The following is a 14,705-nucleotide window of genomic DNA, read 5'->3' as shown; positions in this document are numbered from 1 at the left end:
TTAAAAGACTAAATCCTGTAGAATCCTGTGAGTTTCTGAACGCAGCTTCTGAACAGTGGCAAGAATCGTTTGGGGAGCCACCAACTGAAGAGGGTTTGTAGTAAAGCAGATGTCTTTGTGTGTGGTATACCTTGCCATGTTGGCCCAGCCTCTCATAGCAGATAACGGTGTCCTCCCAGAGCTCCAGCTTTTCATACATAAGCAGAGCTGAACTGATGCAGCCGAGGTCCGTCAGCAGGCTGGCCAGCTGTTTCTGCAATGAAAGAGACCACAGAGGCTCACAATGAAAAGTCAAAGACCAAGGTCATTTGGATACATTGTAGAGGTACCGTGAAAATCTTTACTGAAGGCATTAAGACATCTCCACTTTTTATTTTGACCTAAATAAGAGAAAGACTAACCTGCTGATGCACTAGAATAACAGTCATGAGGATGTCACTAGATTCATTAGGTTTGTCCTCTGGGTGTCATGGGATGTCTGTAGACATTTTATAGCAATCCAGCCAATGTTTGTTGGGATATTTCAACTAACGATTGCTGTCCCTGGAGCCATGTCACTAGAACGGCTAAAGGGTTATGGTCAACTCTCTACAGTCTGACAGTTGGATTTCAGATTACTGTGAAATGAATGAAAAGTAAAGGATGCCTCAGGGTTGAAATTTGATCGTAAATTTACGACATGGTTTAGAAAATGGTCAGCAGTTAAGGAAAATTGAGTTTAGTTATGGGACAGAAATGCGCAAAATCAACAGTATGTATAAAACAAGTCTAAAAACACCCATTGGCATAATGCATTCCCCTGTCCCTTACCCTAATCTTAACTGTCACAACTAAATGCCTAACCCTTATTCTAAACCTAACCAAGTCTTAACCTTGAAAGAAGTTATTAAAAGTGGGTCAGAAAGTGAGGACCAGCCAAAATGTCCTCACTCTGTAGGTTGTAGGATGAAAATGGTCCTCGCAAAGACAGTACACACACACAGAGAGAGAGAGAAACACACTCCAGCCATAAAAAGGCCTTCAGTGCTTTGTTAATGCTGGGAATGGTTCTCCTGTGAGGAGGGAAATGTATCACGATGCTGCTGCAATCCTCCACCTCAACCCACTTTCAAGTCCCCAGGCAGAAATAGGTACTCTTCAATTCAAGCTTTATTGAGGTTATCAGTAATTACATGCTGCCTGGGTGAGGTCTCCTCCCCAGCTTTCCAGTACTCCCCCTCCTTCAATCTCTTGGACACATCAAAATATTTTTATTACTGCCTGTTCTACTACTGCTCTTTCCATTTTATTCTACACAAGATCCTGGGATTTGTTATAGATCTTATGATGCTTCGTGGTTCAGCTATTGTGTCACAATGTGTCCTAATGGTAGTATTTTTACAACCTCTGTGAGACATTTATATAGCTTATTTCCCCCACGTTGATCCAGGGTTGTAATCTTCTGCCCTAAAAACAATTTAGTATTACATCAAATTCTAAGGTGGACATTTTCTTACTGAAAGCAGCTCAGAATGAGACTGTGAATGGCCCAACAGTGATTGTCCAATCAAAGCTTACAGCCCATTACCTAGTCACAGCAGGTTTGTCACACAACTGTCTACACATTCAAATATTCTGCAGAACACAAATAGCGAGACAATAGTAACAGAGGCACTCCATATTTAAACAGTTTGGACAGCTTCGTCTTTTTTTACATTGACTCCCGAACTGCAAAATTACAAATGCCAAAGAATTAACAGGATTGAAGGAAGCACTTGCATAGTTTTACTGGAAAGAAAAATCTGTAATCTGTTTGACAGCCAAATATTTGACTGGAGATGGGGAGCCCTGCTCTACTGTGCAGTCACAACTGCAATAATAAGACTTTGAAAGAGCAGTCAACAGAACTAAAAAACCTGTCCTGCATCTTCACCACAAACCTCAGTGTAAGGCGTTTACAGAATAACATCTTAAAAAAAAGTTTCTGATGGTTTAGTGGAAAAAATGGTTTTCATTAAATACCAGAAAGTTTTGGGCACAAAAAATCTCACCACCTATAAAACCTGAACAAGATAATAATTTCTACAAAAGGATATTGTTCCGAAACACAACCCAAACTCCACAATATACTAGATATACTTACCACTCTGATTTATTCTATACATTCTATACAAAGAGTTAAAACCTTAAAGATATTTACAGCGATGTTAATGTGCTTGCTTAACAAAGTGCTGCAGGAGAAATGTGTTTTTGTCCTTTGGGTAGTGCTAAAATAAACAAAATCTTTATTTAAATTGTTTTAATTATTACATTTTATGTCCAGTGTTTTTGACATGTTGGCCAATAAGAAATATCGACCTGATGATTAGGTAAAGTAAGGGTGTTACTATAAATAACATAGTTTTTATAAAAAGGTAAGGCCTAAAGTGCCCAATGCTGCTACGTGAGTAAATGTTTTCACATCCATTTTGGTTTATAACCAACTACCTGTGAAGATAATATATACGTATTCATTCTACATATTGCTTGCACTCTCATTTGTAACCCGAGGTAAATAGACTGTGAATGATGTGTTGCGAGTGCTGCACCCCATCTTGAAAAATGTATTCCACCATATCTGATGACTATATATCCAGAGTGAAGTGAATCCAGTTCTCTTCATCGTGTTTGCCTCCATTTGGTTTATTAAAATGGAATTGAATGTGTGAAGATAAATGGTTTTATACCTGGACAGTCCATCTGGGTGGGGCTTGGCAGCAGTAGAAGATTTTGAGGCGCTCTGTCACGGGACAGCTCTTGTCTTCAAAGTGGTCGACCAAAGCCTGGAGAAGGAAAAGAGCAGATGAACGTCTACAGCTGTATCCATCACAAGATCTACTGTGATCTTCAAACTATCACTGCATTTCACCATATTGAGATTTTGTTTAACAGAATATTCTTTAATACTGGGTGACGTAAAGGCCTCCATCACAAAATGAAACAGGAGACACTGGGGTTATTCACTGGGATTAACAACTTTGTTTCAATGGTATAAGCATAAGTAAAACATAATGCCTCAGTGAAAGGGTGCAAGTAAGCCAGTAGTCAGTGTAAAAAGACCATGCAACACAATGGTGAAACTCCTATAAAATATTTTGACCAAATAATTTTCAAAACAGTATTTCCCACTGATTGTGGATTACATTTATATTCAAAATCAATAAATTACAGAAAAGACATTTTCAGAGACAATTGAAAAATATTTTAAAAGGTTCATACAGCAAAACGTTAACTACAAAACATTTTGGTAGTGTTCTCCCTCATCTTATTTGCAGACTCTAGCTACAGACACAGTGAATAAAATGCCTCCCAAAAGAGTTTTGAACACTTAACCTAACGTAAACCTAAACACATAATTTATAATTATTGTATTGTCTTAGTTAAGTCAGTTTGCATCTTAGGAAAATATATATTTTTTTAAGTCTGGGCTTAAACACTCACACAGATACAATGGCCTGAATTTATAAGAAAAGTCAAGGCATTTGATGCACAGCTATCAGTACTCTGAAATTTTTTCGCTTCTTCTGCAACAATGAAGTTAAAACACTGACCGCTTCATAATCTTCAGGAGGAACTTCTGTCTGCAGGCCTGTGTGTGTCTGTGTCTTTGTGAGTGTGTTTGCATGTGTCTGTTCGTCTCTGTCCCTTTTCACACACAAACTGATAACCACATGTATTAAGTTATTAATCAATGATGTTGGATCATGACCTGACTGCGTCACGTTATTGCTCGGTATGTGTAGCCAGTTTACACTTTTGTTTCACAAACTCTCGAGTGAATCAAACACACACAAAGTCAACATCAGTCCTATACGTGTCCTAATAACTTGTGATCAGTTATGGTGTTAAGTGTTAAAATGTAAAGTGAGAGAAGGTCAGAGGAGGAATGAGTAGGAAACAAAGTGACAGAGACCGGACCTTTAATGAGCATCTGTACTGAAGAAGCGCTGGTTATAATTATTCAGTGGTGGAAACCCGCTGAAACTATGAATGTAGTGTCAACACGCGTCAACCTAGCTTGATGTGGGCGTAACTCTTTCCAAGCCAAATGATTGGTTTGGCGCAGCACTATGCTCATTATCAATGGCTGTTCGTGTTGAGTCCCATCAATGTTATATCAACGTGCCTTCAATTTCTATAGAGGAGGTAAATATGGTGACCTGTAAACTGAGTCGGAAATGGTTCCACAATTATGTTTTTAATCTCTTTCATGAGAGCAGCCCCAAATGATCCCCTGGTGCCTGAGGATGATCTCCTTCCTGTATTAGACATGAAATGACATTGAGCATTGTATTACAACTTAAAGTTGACACCTCAGATCTCATTGCCATCTTGTATTTGTGACTCTAAAACTGCAACACTCAACTGTAATTGCTGGCATACTAAACGCAGATCCAAAATGCAATTCTCCAAGAGCGTTGACAAATTATTTCTCTGGACGGTAGGAGCTTATAAGCCAAAGCACTGTCTGCAGTGTTTGCAACTTTAGTTTTCCCTGAGTAGTAATAATAACGTTTTCCAGAAACTGAGTAGAAAAGGCAGATTGTGTAAAAAAAAGGTATGTGAAAAAGGTTTAAAGTTCTGTGAAGGCTTGTGCTCTTAATGAATCTATAAATACAGCATCCCCCCAACCCATAAACATGTGTCCTTACCTGAGTTTGCATCATGGCTCTCTCAACACAACGAGACCGTGCTTTTTCCAGTTTGGTCCTGAGGCAAAGCGCTGTGACTTCTACCGCCCAGAACTTGGGCTGGGACAGGATACACTGCAGAAGGGCATGGGGGTGAGAGGCAAAGTCAGATTATCGCTTACGTAGAATCAAATCATTCAGGATGAAAACTATAAACTGGAACTACAATTTGTCCGATTACAGTTAATTAAAAGCCATGGGTGACTTAAAAATAATTTAGGCAGTTATGTCATCACCAATGCAATGGTACGATTGTCCTGCCTTATATGATGCTCACCATTAATGTATAAATTAAAAAGACAGGATGTAAAAAACTGTTGTAATAAATTCAGTATTATGCTAACTCCCAGAGACTTGTTTAAACAACAACATGAAATAATTCCTTCTTTTTTTTATTGCTGTTAAGTGAATGAAAGACATTTTCACAGTAAAAAGTCTGAAAGGAAAAAAAAGGTGCCTGCACTTGGAGCTGGTAGAAGTCTTCATGTGAAACACTTGCAGGAAGATTCATGATGGCAGCAACTTGAGAATCATCATGCCCTTTTGATTCTGTAGCAATTCACTCTTTTTAATTTACTATATAAACAAGGAGGAAGCATTGAGCTTGCATTGAGCAGGGAACAAGAGAAGAAAAGGTTGTATCTGATATTGGAAAGATAAAAAAAAGAGGCCAGGTTCCAAATACACTTGAGGTAAATAAACCATGATTAGATCATCGACTCTGTGTCTCTTCACTCTGTAATCCAAAATTAAAATTAAAAAGTATCACAAGAGAGCTGTTAACACTCTTTCCCATTCCATGATTCCACATTTAAGCTTGATCACAATGGCTCTGGATGCGCATGTGATGATGCATTATGAATGTCCATTATTTTCTGAATGTATTCAGACTGATTGTCCTCAGGCAGCCTCAGGCGTTATCATTGAACATAAAAAGTTCACCCCAGCGAGATGTAGAACAGAGGGTCTCAGCTGCCAAGCAACAAATTCTACACAACTACCCATGAATCTCAACAGCTTCCTGGTAGTTCTCCTTCAGGAACTTCGAGGTAACAAACAGTGTTACTTAATCCAATTTCTTGTCTCTGTTTAGATGGAATAAAAACCCAAAGTAGTAACTGGTGGCCACTTCTTCAGACGTAATAAATCAACATTACAACCATAAAATGCCGTCATACTGCTTGTGTGGTTTCATCCAGGTGTCCAGAAGCCCTGTCATTCATAAGCGACTCGAAACAACCTCATTTACACAAAGGTTTTAGCCCAAATTGCTCAGATATCTTCCGACGATGTGCATTCAGGGACTGTCGGAAATGCTAACATCCACAAGCTTAGCCACTTCTGGGGGACATTTAGGCTTAAAACTTGGAGTATATGACCTTGTGTCGAGAATATGAATGTCGGGGATAAGTAGGTAATGAGTGAATTTAATTTTCTGGGTGAACCCTTCCATTAATTTCCATTAACCTATCTCCTTAGATTAGCAAATATTGGATTCTAAACTATTGTATTAGACAAATTGATAGTTTATATAAAGTTTCACAGCCGCATCCAACAAGTGCCAACAAATCTCACACTAATACTCAAATGTCAAACTCGTGTTGAAGTTAGGTATAGCATCAGGGGATCACCAAACTCAGAAGGATTCATGCACTGGTGACCATCATATGTCTCTAAAGAACCTCTCTGAACAAATCTCTCATAGTTGTTGAGAAATTCAAGTCTGCATCAAAAGAGATGGAACAACAAAACACCAACTGCCATCTTCAGAGCTTTGCTGCCAGCATTACAAAAATCCTTTCAGTGACATTTAGTCTTTGTCATGAAGATCACAGCAAGAAGCACGTAGAGAAGTCAGCAGAATAAGACCAACATCTTCAGTGTCTGCAAACACTCATTTGAGAGTAATTGAAGAGACGAGAAAGCGTTCTATATTCTGAGCACGTGTCTAAACCACATTGTGACTCAGTTTAGAGGAGACACAGTTTGTAAGGTAGCAGACTTGACAGGGTGAGGAATAATTTGTTTTGAGGTGTTGGGTATAGTGATCAAAACTGAGCAGACGTGAGCGACATCCAGACTGAACCCTCTGGGACAGGCAGCACAGTGTTCTCTGATTTGTGTAAACATTCAGATGTGACAGAAGAGACATGGCAAACTGTGTGAGGTGGAAGCATCACGGAATGATGTTGATAGGCTTAAAATCTTCAGTCATTAATTACAGAGTACCACAGACTGGGGCAGTTATTCACCTCAGCATCTATTTATGTTCACACATTTAAAATATTCCAGTGACTCAAAGTGACTAATACCTCATGATTTAGTCAAAATGTGAATTGACAGAAATTGCTTAGTGTAACCAAATGGAATTGATTACTGACTAGGGATGTCATTAGCATCATAATACATACAAAGATTTGGGCTGTACAATATTGTTTATAAAACTCTGCTAAAAATCACACTTGTTTGTGAGATATTGTGCTCACAAGAAGGGACGGATTGCTGGACAACCCAAAAATATATTGCCACGGGCCATTGATGGGGAGACGCATAAAGAGGATAACAATCCAGAAACCTGTACTTTGCAAAGAAGGACACAGACTGGTGATAACAGACTGAAAATACCAGTAACCTCTTACAACTGATGCAATTATCATGTCAAATAGCACAAAGTACAAAGAAGAATCAACAAAGTTACAGTTCAGAGACTCAAACACGAAGAAGCCTTTTCCCACAACACAACATATGACAAAGAAGCTAGAAGATGGTTTATTATTAATATCATTATTAACTGTGATGGAAACACCTCGTTCCAGGTGTGACATTTTCGTTGTATCGCACAGTCCTTAATAAGTTGCTTTATGGCATTCAGGTTAGGAAGCAAAGAAACCCGATTCATATTTTTAACACATCTTCAAGAATAATATCGACAGAGTGTTTTGAAAGTAAAATCAACAACTTCTGCCTAACCCAAAGGTTGGGTAATACCTCAGCACTACCTCCAGATGGTCCACCAGGAAGGCGATGCAGTAGTAGTATTGATGAAGACTGCAAGATATGTGACAACCATCTAACCAGCCTGCAGATTCCTGGATCTACATGTAGGCTGGGAAGATGCCTGCTCACAGAGCCAGCAGCTGCCTGTAGCTGTATGAAACAAAACAGCTAGCTCATTGGTCAAACTGGGTTCACACCTGGAAGGATCCATGATGAGCATAAACCCGAATTTTTGAGACAAGTGAAACATGAAGAATTACACATATATGTTGGATTTTCAGATCAAAATCGAGGACACAAAGATTAGAATAAGGCCTCGTCCACACTCCTGCAGATTTTTTTTTCAACCAAGATCTCCCCCTCCATTTATAATAAATCTCCATCCCAAATGCCCATGTATTATCAATGTGAGTGTCAGTTTGATTTATCCAGAGGAAGGTCAGCCCTGCTGGTATGACTTAGTTGGGTCACCCCCAAAACCAGTTTAAGAGGCTTGCCTGATAGAGGAACCACCAAGTCTTGCTTTTTGAGCTGGCACCAAAGCCTCTCTGGAGGGAGCCCATTCATCCCTTTTATCTACTCTACTTCTTTTGCAGGCTGTTGCCTAATTGATTGACTACTGTAATGAATGTTGATCCAAATACAAAATAAATATAATTTTTTCTGAGTACCATTTTGGGTTTGGCACTTCAGTAATTATATTCATCATTATACTCTGTCTGTGTGGGCATCTTGGGAATTGCAAGATGGATAATTAAGTTGTTTTCAAATGACTTTCCAATTTTCTTTAATATTAACCAATAATATAGGTGTATATAAATGTAATATTTATATGCATTATATTTATTATCAAAAGTTTAAATTAAAGTCCCTCTTCATTGTTAATGCCATTTAAGGTTTAAACATACTAACAGTAGTCACTGTGGGGGTGACAGTAGAGCCTGTAACGTGACTATAAATTATAGTTTTCAGCCTCACCCTCACCCACCTTACTCCTGTTTAATTGACCAGGATCCGTCAAAGAGAGGAGGCAGGCAAGAAATGGATGGATTATCATTTGACATAGATATTTCAACAAATCTGTTCCAAATAGCATAGACTTAGCTCAAACAGCAACTTAAAGTCTTCTCAGAGAGTGACGTCGATATGTTGGCGGGATAATGGCGGGAAACTAATTGATAGAAGTCTCAATGGGGTCATTAACAAGAAATCAACCAGTGATGAGAAATATGCAAAGATAAAGTGATGCACAAATATGAAAATTTTATGCTTCATTTCTCAACCAGACAAGAAATGCCAAGTCTTAACAACACAAAAGTTCCCCATCCCAAGCTGAAATCTGGTTCAGTCACCAGCCAGGATCACGTGTCTCTGATCAAACCCTGTTGTGATATCCTGACTGTTCTTGGGCCTCTCGCAGAAGAAGAGCGGCATTGGAATAAAAACTGAATGGTGGGGAGAGGAGAGGTCAAGTCATCAAGCCCCGTCTCCAGGATATTAGCAGTTTCAGTAATGGTTTCTGTGCATCAAGTGTTTTATGTTCAGTTACTCAGTTATTTTTATAGTAAATGCAATATTCTTGCCATCATCGTTCTGAATACATGCAGCCTGACTCCAGATGTCTGAATCGACAACCACATGAAGTTATGGAGTTGTGACTGTTAGCAGTTGAATTTTTTTCCTTTACTTGGGGAAGCACAAATTATTCTAACAAAAATAATAGCAAGCAGGATGAGATCAACAGTTGAACAGTTTGAGAGCGATGCTTCCAACCCGGCACAACATATACCTGCACCAAACTACTATATGTGCTAAGTCACCTAATAGATCATGAAATATTTCCCAATATAAGTGAAATCTTTGAACTGCTCATGATATAAAATGAAAAGATTCATCCTCCAAATATCTGACGCAGATTCAACCATCATTTGTCAACCATCAAAACATTTTATAAATACTAGAGAACTGAGAAAAACTGACCTCTTTCAAATTTCTGAATCAATGGTGGACATATACTGCAAATACAAAGGCAATCTGACAACATCCTTGTTGTCAGATTGCCTTTGTTTGTGCTGATATCTGAGAAGCAACAATTACATGTACACGTCAACTCTGCAATGGTTCTCACTGCAGACGCACTGCTAATCTAAATTTAGCCTTTTGAGAGCCTTAAAAAAAAACAGGCCCATTAATTATTTTGTTACCTCAGCTTAATTTTCTTGTCATGTATGATTCATAATTCAATTATAATCCTTATCCTATTAAGAATATGAGGACAAACTACCCCAAGGCATTACAATTCACTATGAGTTGGACATGTGTTTGAAATTTCATGCTAATATTTAAAATAGTCTAAATATTCGAGTTTATGAAATAATGTCTGACTAGCGCCCAACATTTTGTTTATAAATTACTTAGACCTTTTACTGTGGTGAATTTTTGTCAGTTACATCCAGTTTGCTTTGATTATCCTTGAGGTGCGTTTACAACTGTTTGGCAACCCCCTGTGGTAAACTGAGTGCAGCAGACATAGTTTAGAAAAGTTTGGTTTTCAGTTTACACTACATGTCAGATAAAAAACCAAGCCATGACATTGAAGGAGCTCTCTGTAGACCTGAATGATAAAGCTATGGTGAGGCATCTATCAGGCATGAGTATAAACATTTTCTTGACATGGAAAAGTTTGTAAACACCTAAACCCAAACCTAAGTTGACAGACCAATGGGAAAGCAGGGCATATGACTACTGGGTTAAATACAGAAAAACTAAACTGGAAATGTACGGAAATCTGTTGGTTTTATCACAGATTCAATGCAATCAAACACAACCTGGGCATCGGACTCACATTTGTGAAGGCTAGAAGTTGCTCTTCAGTCAGTCTGTGGACGGGGTTATTCTTCTGGAAGTCAGTGCTGTAAAACCACACAGGAAATACATTGTGAAAAACTGACCCCTGAAGAAAACATAGCTGCTCATTACTTTAGATTAGTGAGAAACACAAATTACTTCATGTGTGTATTTTTAATCAATGAAGACATCAATGTATAAATGTTATTGATATGTACATACTGTGCTAAATTTCATTGCAACCCATCCAATATTCCTTTATAATCTGTTCGTGAATCTTTGTTGAATAAAGAGCCGTGACAAATAGCTAAGAATTGTATATTGAGAATTAAGATCAAATCCAATAAGCTTTGGTTTATGGGGGCTGACTTCTTTCCAGAATTAAGGATTTGGATTTAATAGTGATTAGATAATAGTTAAAAACATAACTTTACTTTTACTTGCTCTTTTAAACAGTGTTAAAGATTCTACCTGGTTAGTATAATACAGGAAGTTGTCTGAGTCCTTTAATATATCTTACCAATTTACATTCAAACCTCCGTCCAATCAATTCATTAGCATAGAACGGATGCCAAAGGGGCCTACAGGTCCAGCTTTGGATGGAGGGCTCTCTTACAGAGGCAAGTATAGAGTGTTTCTACAGAGATTTGACAAATCTGAACAATGTTTGAAAAGGATACTTTCGGGAGGAGTCACGTGGGACCGCAGGGAAGATGGCAGCACAGTAGGAGAGCTCCCCATGACCGTCAGTTAATTAAGTAAATTTGGAGACACACACTTCGTTTTAAGTCTGGAAAGTGAGGGGTTGTGTTAAAGATAAGAAGTACTGGCAATTTCCGACCAAAAATCAGTTAGTTCTCCATCGAAATGGCAAACAACGGCAAAGCTAACTTTTTCAAAGGTGCGGCGACGAGAAGTAAGCTAACCTCAAAGACCAGCCCGACACCTGAACCCACCTCGCCGACAACGTCAGGTGACAGCGACCCTAAACCTGGAGTGTCTGACGATATACGTATGTTTGAGGAAATACAGAAAAAATGAGTGCCACTCTTCAGGTGGTGGCGACGGATGTTGTCTCAATCAAGGAGACAACGAAAGAGCTTAAAGACGCGGTGGAGAGCATACAGATGAGGCTGGGAGAGGCAGAACAGCGGATAGCGGAAGTGGAAGACGTAAATACACGGATGGAGGAAAACATGGAGAAGTGTGACAAACGACTGGAAACACTGTGGATAAGTGTGGAAGACCTGGAAAACCGCAGCAGGAGAAATAATGTAAGAGTGGTGGGACTGAAAGAGGGCAAGGAGGAGACCGGGAAAGTTATTCAGTATGTGGAAAAGATCCTATCTCAGGGGCTCGGCTATCTGGCAGCGAGTTTGAAATTGAACGTGCCCACCGCTCCATGGCACCCGTACCAGGCCCGAATCAACCGCCCAGGACCAAACTGATGCGCTTCCTACGTTCAGCGGCCCGAGACAAGGTGCTACAGGTGGCTAAGGAGAGACGTGGGATCGACTGGGAGGACTGTAAGCTGTCCTTTTATGAGGATGTGACCAGAGAGTTGGCAGAGAAAAGGAAGGCATTTACTCCAGTGAAGAGACGTCTGCACCAGCTAAATGTGAGACACAGGCTGGTCTACCCTGCAACGCTCATCTTCACATGGAAAGGGCAGAAGAAAAACTTTCGAGACAGCAAAGAAGCGGAGAAGTTTGTGCGTGATGCTGAATAGAGGACCGTGGGACTCTATGGAAACCAGACGAAGTGTGTGGGAATGAGGTAACTTTGATGATGGTTTGTGGGAGGCGGGAAGAACGGTGCTGTTACGAGCTGACAGGATGCGCCTCACGGACACGGTTAATTTAGATCAGGTTAAGCGGGGGTGGGGTGGGGGTTAGTTAGAAGCAGGGGCGCCGAAAAGGGGGGGTAAAGGAGACGGATTCTAGGGGCCCATGATGGAGGGGGGCCCAGAGAGGCCCCTAATGAAATTATAATACAGAAAAAATAATGACACTAAGTTATTAACTAACATATAATCACACATGTTTTATTTTCCATGTCCTGATAACAATTCCTTTATTTGTTTTGGAAGCATCAACCCCTGCAGGGCCCCCCCTTCCCCCCCTCTATTTACGTAAAATGGTTCAGTCCGACTGGATCAGCTGCAGCCGGTAGCGCACCGGCGATTTGTCACAGACAGCGCGCCACAGCGGGCAAAGCGGAGGAGACAGCAGTATGCCTCAAAAATCAGGCAGCCAAAAAAGAAAGGAAAATAAATTAAGAGAGGAGAAGGAGTTGAAGGGTCGACAATATGTCACCCAGTATTTCCAAAAAAAAGGTGGGTTTCTTGTGGTGGAAAGTTATGGATATTAACTTTGTCCCTGTCTGTGGTCTATAAGCTAGCTCACTTTTCTCACCATGTGAGCTCAAGAAAACTCTGGATTTTTACATTTTACTGCTATATTAGTTAAATAATCAATCCAGTCAAACATTTATCAAGCTGTTCTTATTCAATAATAGTTGATCTCCCCTCTGTCAAAATGATGCCTCATTCTGAACAGAGTCAAGTGCACCAGAAGCTGCAGCAGCTGTCTGTCAGCCCCCAACTCCCCCTGCCCCTGAAACAGCCCCAGTGCCCCCACAGGAGGAAGGAGGTGAGCAGCTGTGTGTGTTGAAATAATAATAATAATAATAATAATAATAATATAATACATTTTACTACAGTCTCAAAACAATACAAAGATGAAGGTAATTCATTAATTAAAATGAATTAAATAAAAGGCATTTTGAACAATTTTAATGGTTTAAAAAGCATAAACCCTTTTAAAAAATGAAATAGAAGACGTGCAGTAAGAACAGAGGAGAACATCTGTGGTGTGTGCAGCAGACTGGGGTGACTGCTCTCAGTCCAATCAGAGAAGTTTACATGTTGGTGACTATGCTATTACAAATAGTTATATTATAGGAAATCCTATATAATTAATGTATGTCATGTACACTCTACAGAGCCAGGTCCAGGACCCTCTTCTGGTTTGTCAGGGAGGGATGTGGAGGAAGTGGAGGAAGAGATGGAAGAGGGTACAGATGACAGTGAGAGTGCAGAAACACAGGCGACAGAGAGTGAGGGCGAAGAAGTTGAAAGGAATTCAGAGGAGGAAGGACTGAATACAGAAAGACAACAGAGAGGCAGGAAGAACACCAAGCTGATGTTCAGGTCTTTGAAAGGGAAGAAGATCATTTGACTGATGACCCTGGTTTCTGGCCAGCAGCTTTAACTGATCAGGATAGGGAGAAGATAGTAAGGAAATTGGCCATGAGAGAGAAAGAAGTAGAAATGCCATGTGATTCAAAGGGGAAGCCATTCCCTGATTACCTGAATTATACAAAGGCAGCAAATAAAAGAGAAAAGGTAAACAGAGACTGGCTGACTTTTAGTCAAAGTAATAATTCACTTTATTGCATACCATGTGTGCTTTTCTCCCATGTACAGAAAAAGCCTTCCACAAGTGCACTGACCAGTCAAAATGGGTATAAAATGTGTGATGTGAAGTGGCGTCGAATGTACAATAAATTCCCAGTCCATGAGAGGAGTGAGGCACATAGAGATTGCAACTTAAAATGGAAAAATCTGCAAGGATCTGTAATGAAAGATAGAGGTGTGGATTCTCTGTTAAATAAGGAGTTGCAAACAGAAATAGAGAAAAATAGAGCCATCTTGGAGAGACTCTTAGACGTAACCCTACACTTGGCCTCAAGAAACCTGCCTTTCAGGGGCAAAACCAAAGACCTAGATGACATTCATAATGGCAATTTCCTAGGCACACTGGAGCTCTTGTCACATTATGATCCTCTGCTGAAAGAGCACTTTCAAAAAATCAGGGACAACAAACAAAAACAAAAAGAAGGAAAAGGAACCAGGCTAACACATTATCTTAGCTCTGACAGTCAGAATGAGTTTATCAACTTATGTGGACGACGAGTTCTGAAAAGAATTCTGCAGGAACGGGAGGATGCCATATATTATGCTGTCATAATATTTCCCATACGGAGCAAAATGTGGTGCTACTACGGTATGTTAAATATGACAAAGAAAAAGATGAGTGGGAAATTACAGAGAGGTTCCTTGAATTCAGGGATTTTCTCAAAAAGACGGGG

At 39.7% G+C, this 14,705-nt stretch overlaps 1 protein-coding gene across 1 annotated transcript in view; it reads right to left on the bottom strand.

Annotated features, from left to right (window-relative positions):
- Nucleotides 1-14,705, bottom strand: part of ttc27 (tetratricopeptide repeat domain 27) — a 78,873-nt gene that overhangs the window by 19,077 nt on the left and 45,091 nt on the right. The window contains exons 9-12 of the mRNA XM_062400784.1: nt 10,552-10,618; nt 4,671-4,784; nt 2,706-2,801; nt 131-253 (exon numbers count right to left, since the gene is read on the bottom strand). Of these exons, the coding sequence (XP_062256768.1) occupies nt 131-253; nt 2,706-2,801; nt 4,671-4,784; nt 10,552-10,618 (400 nt within the window). The remainder of the gene's footprint in view (nt 1-130; nt 254-2,705; nt 2,802-4,670; nt 4,785-10,551; nt 10,619-14,705) is intronic.

The sequence above is a fragment of the Platichthys flesus genome, chromosome 12 (assembly GCF_949316205.1).
Source record: "Platichthys flesus chromosome 12, fPlaFle2.1, whole genome shotgun sequence".
Taxonomy (NCBI): domain Eukaryota; kingdom Metazoa; phylum Chordata; class Actinopteri; order Pleuronectiformes; family Pleuronectidae; genus Platichthys; species Platichthys flesus.
Note: the sequence above shows the minus strand (reverse complement) of the source record. Positions and strands in the feature narration are given on the sequence as shown.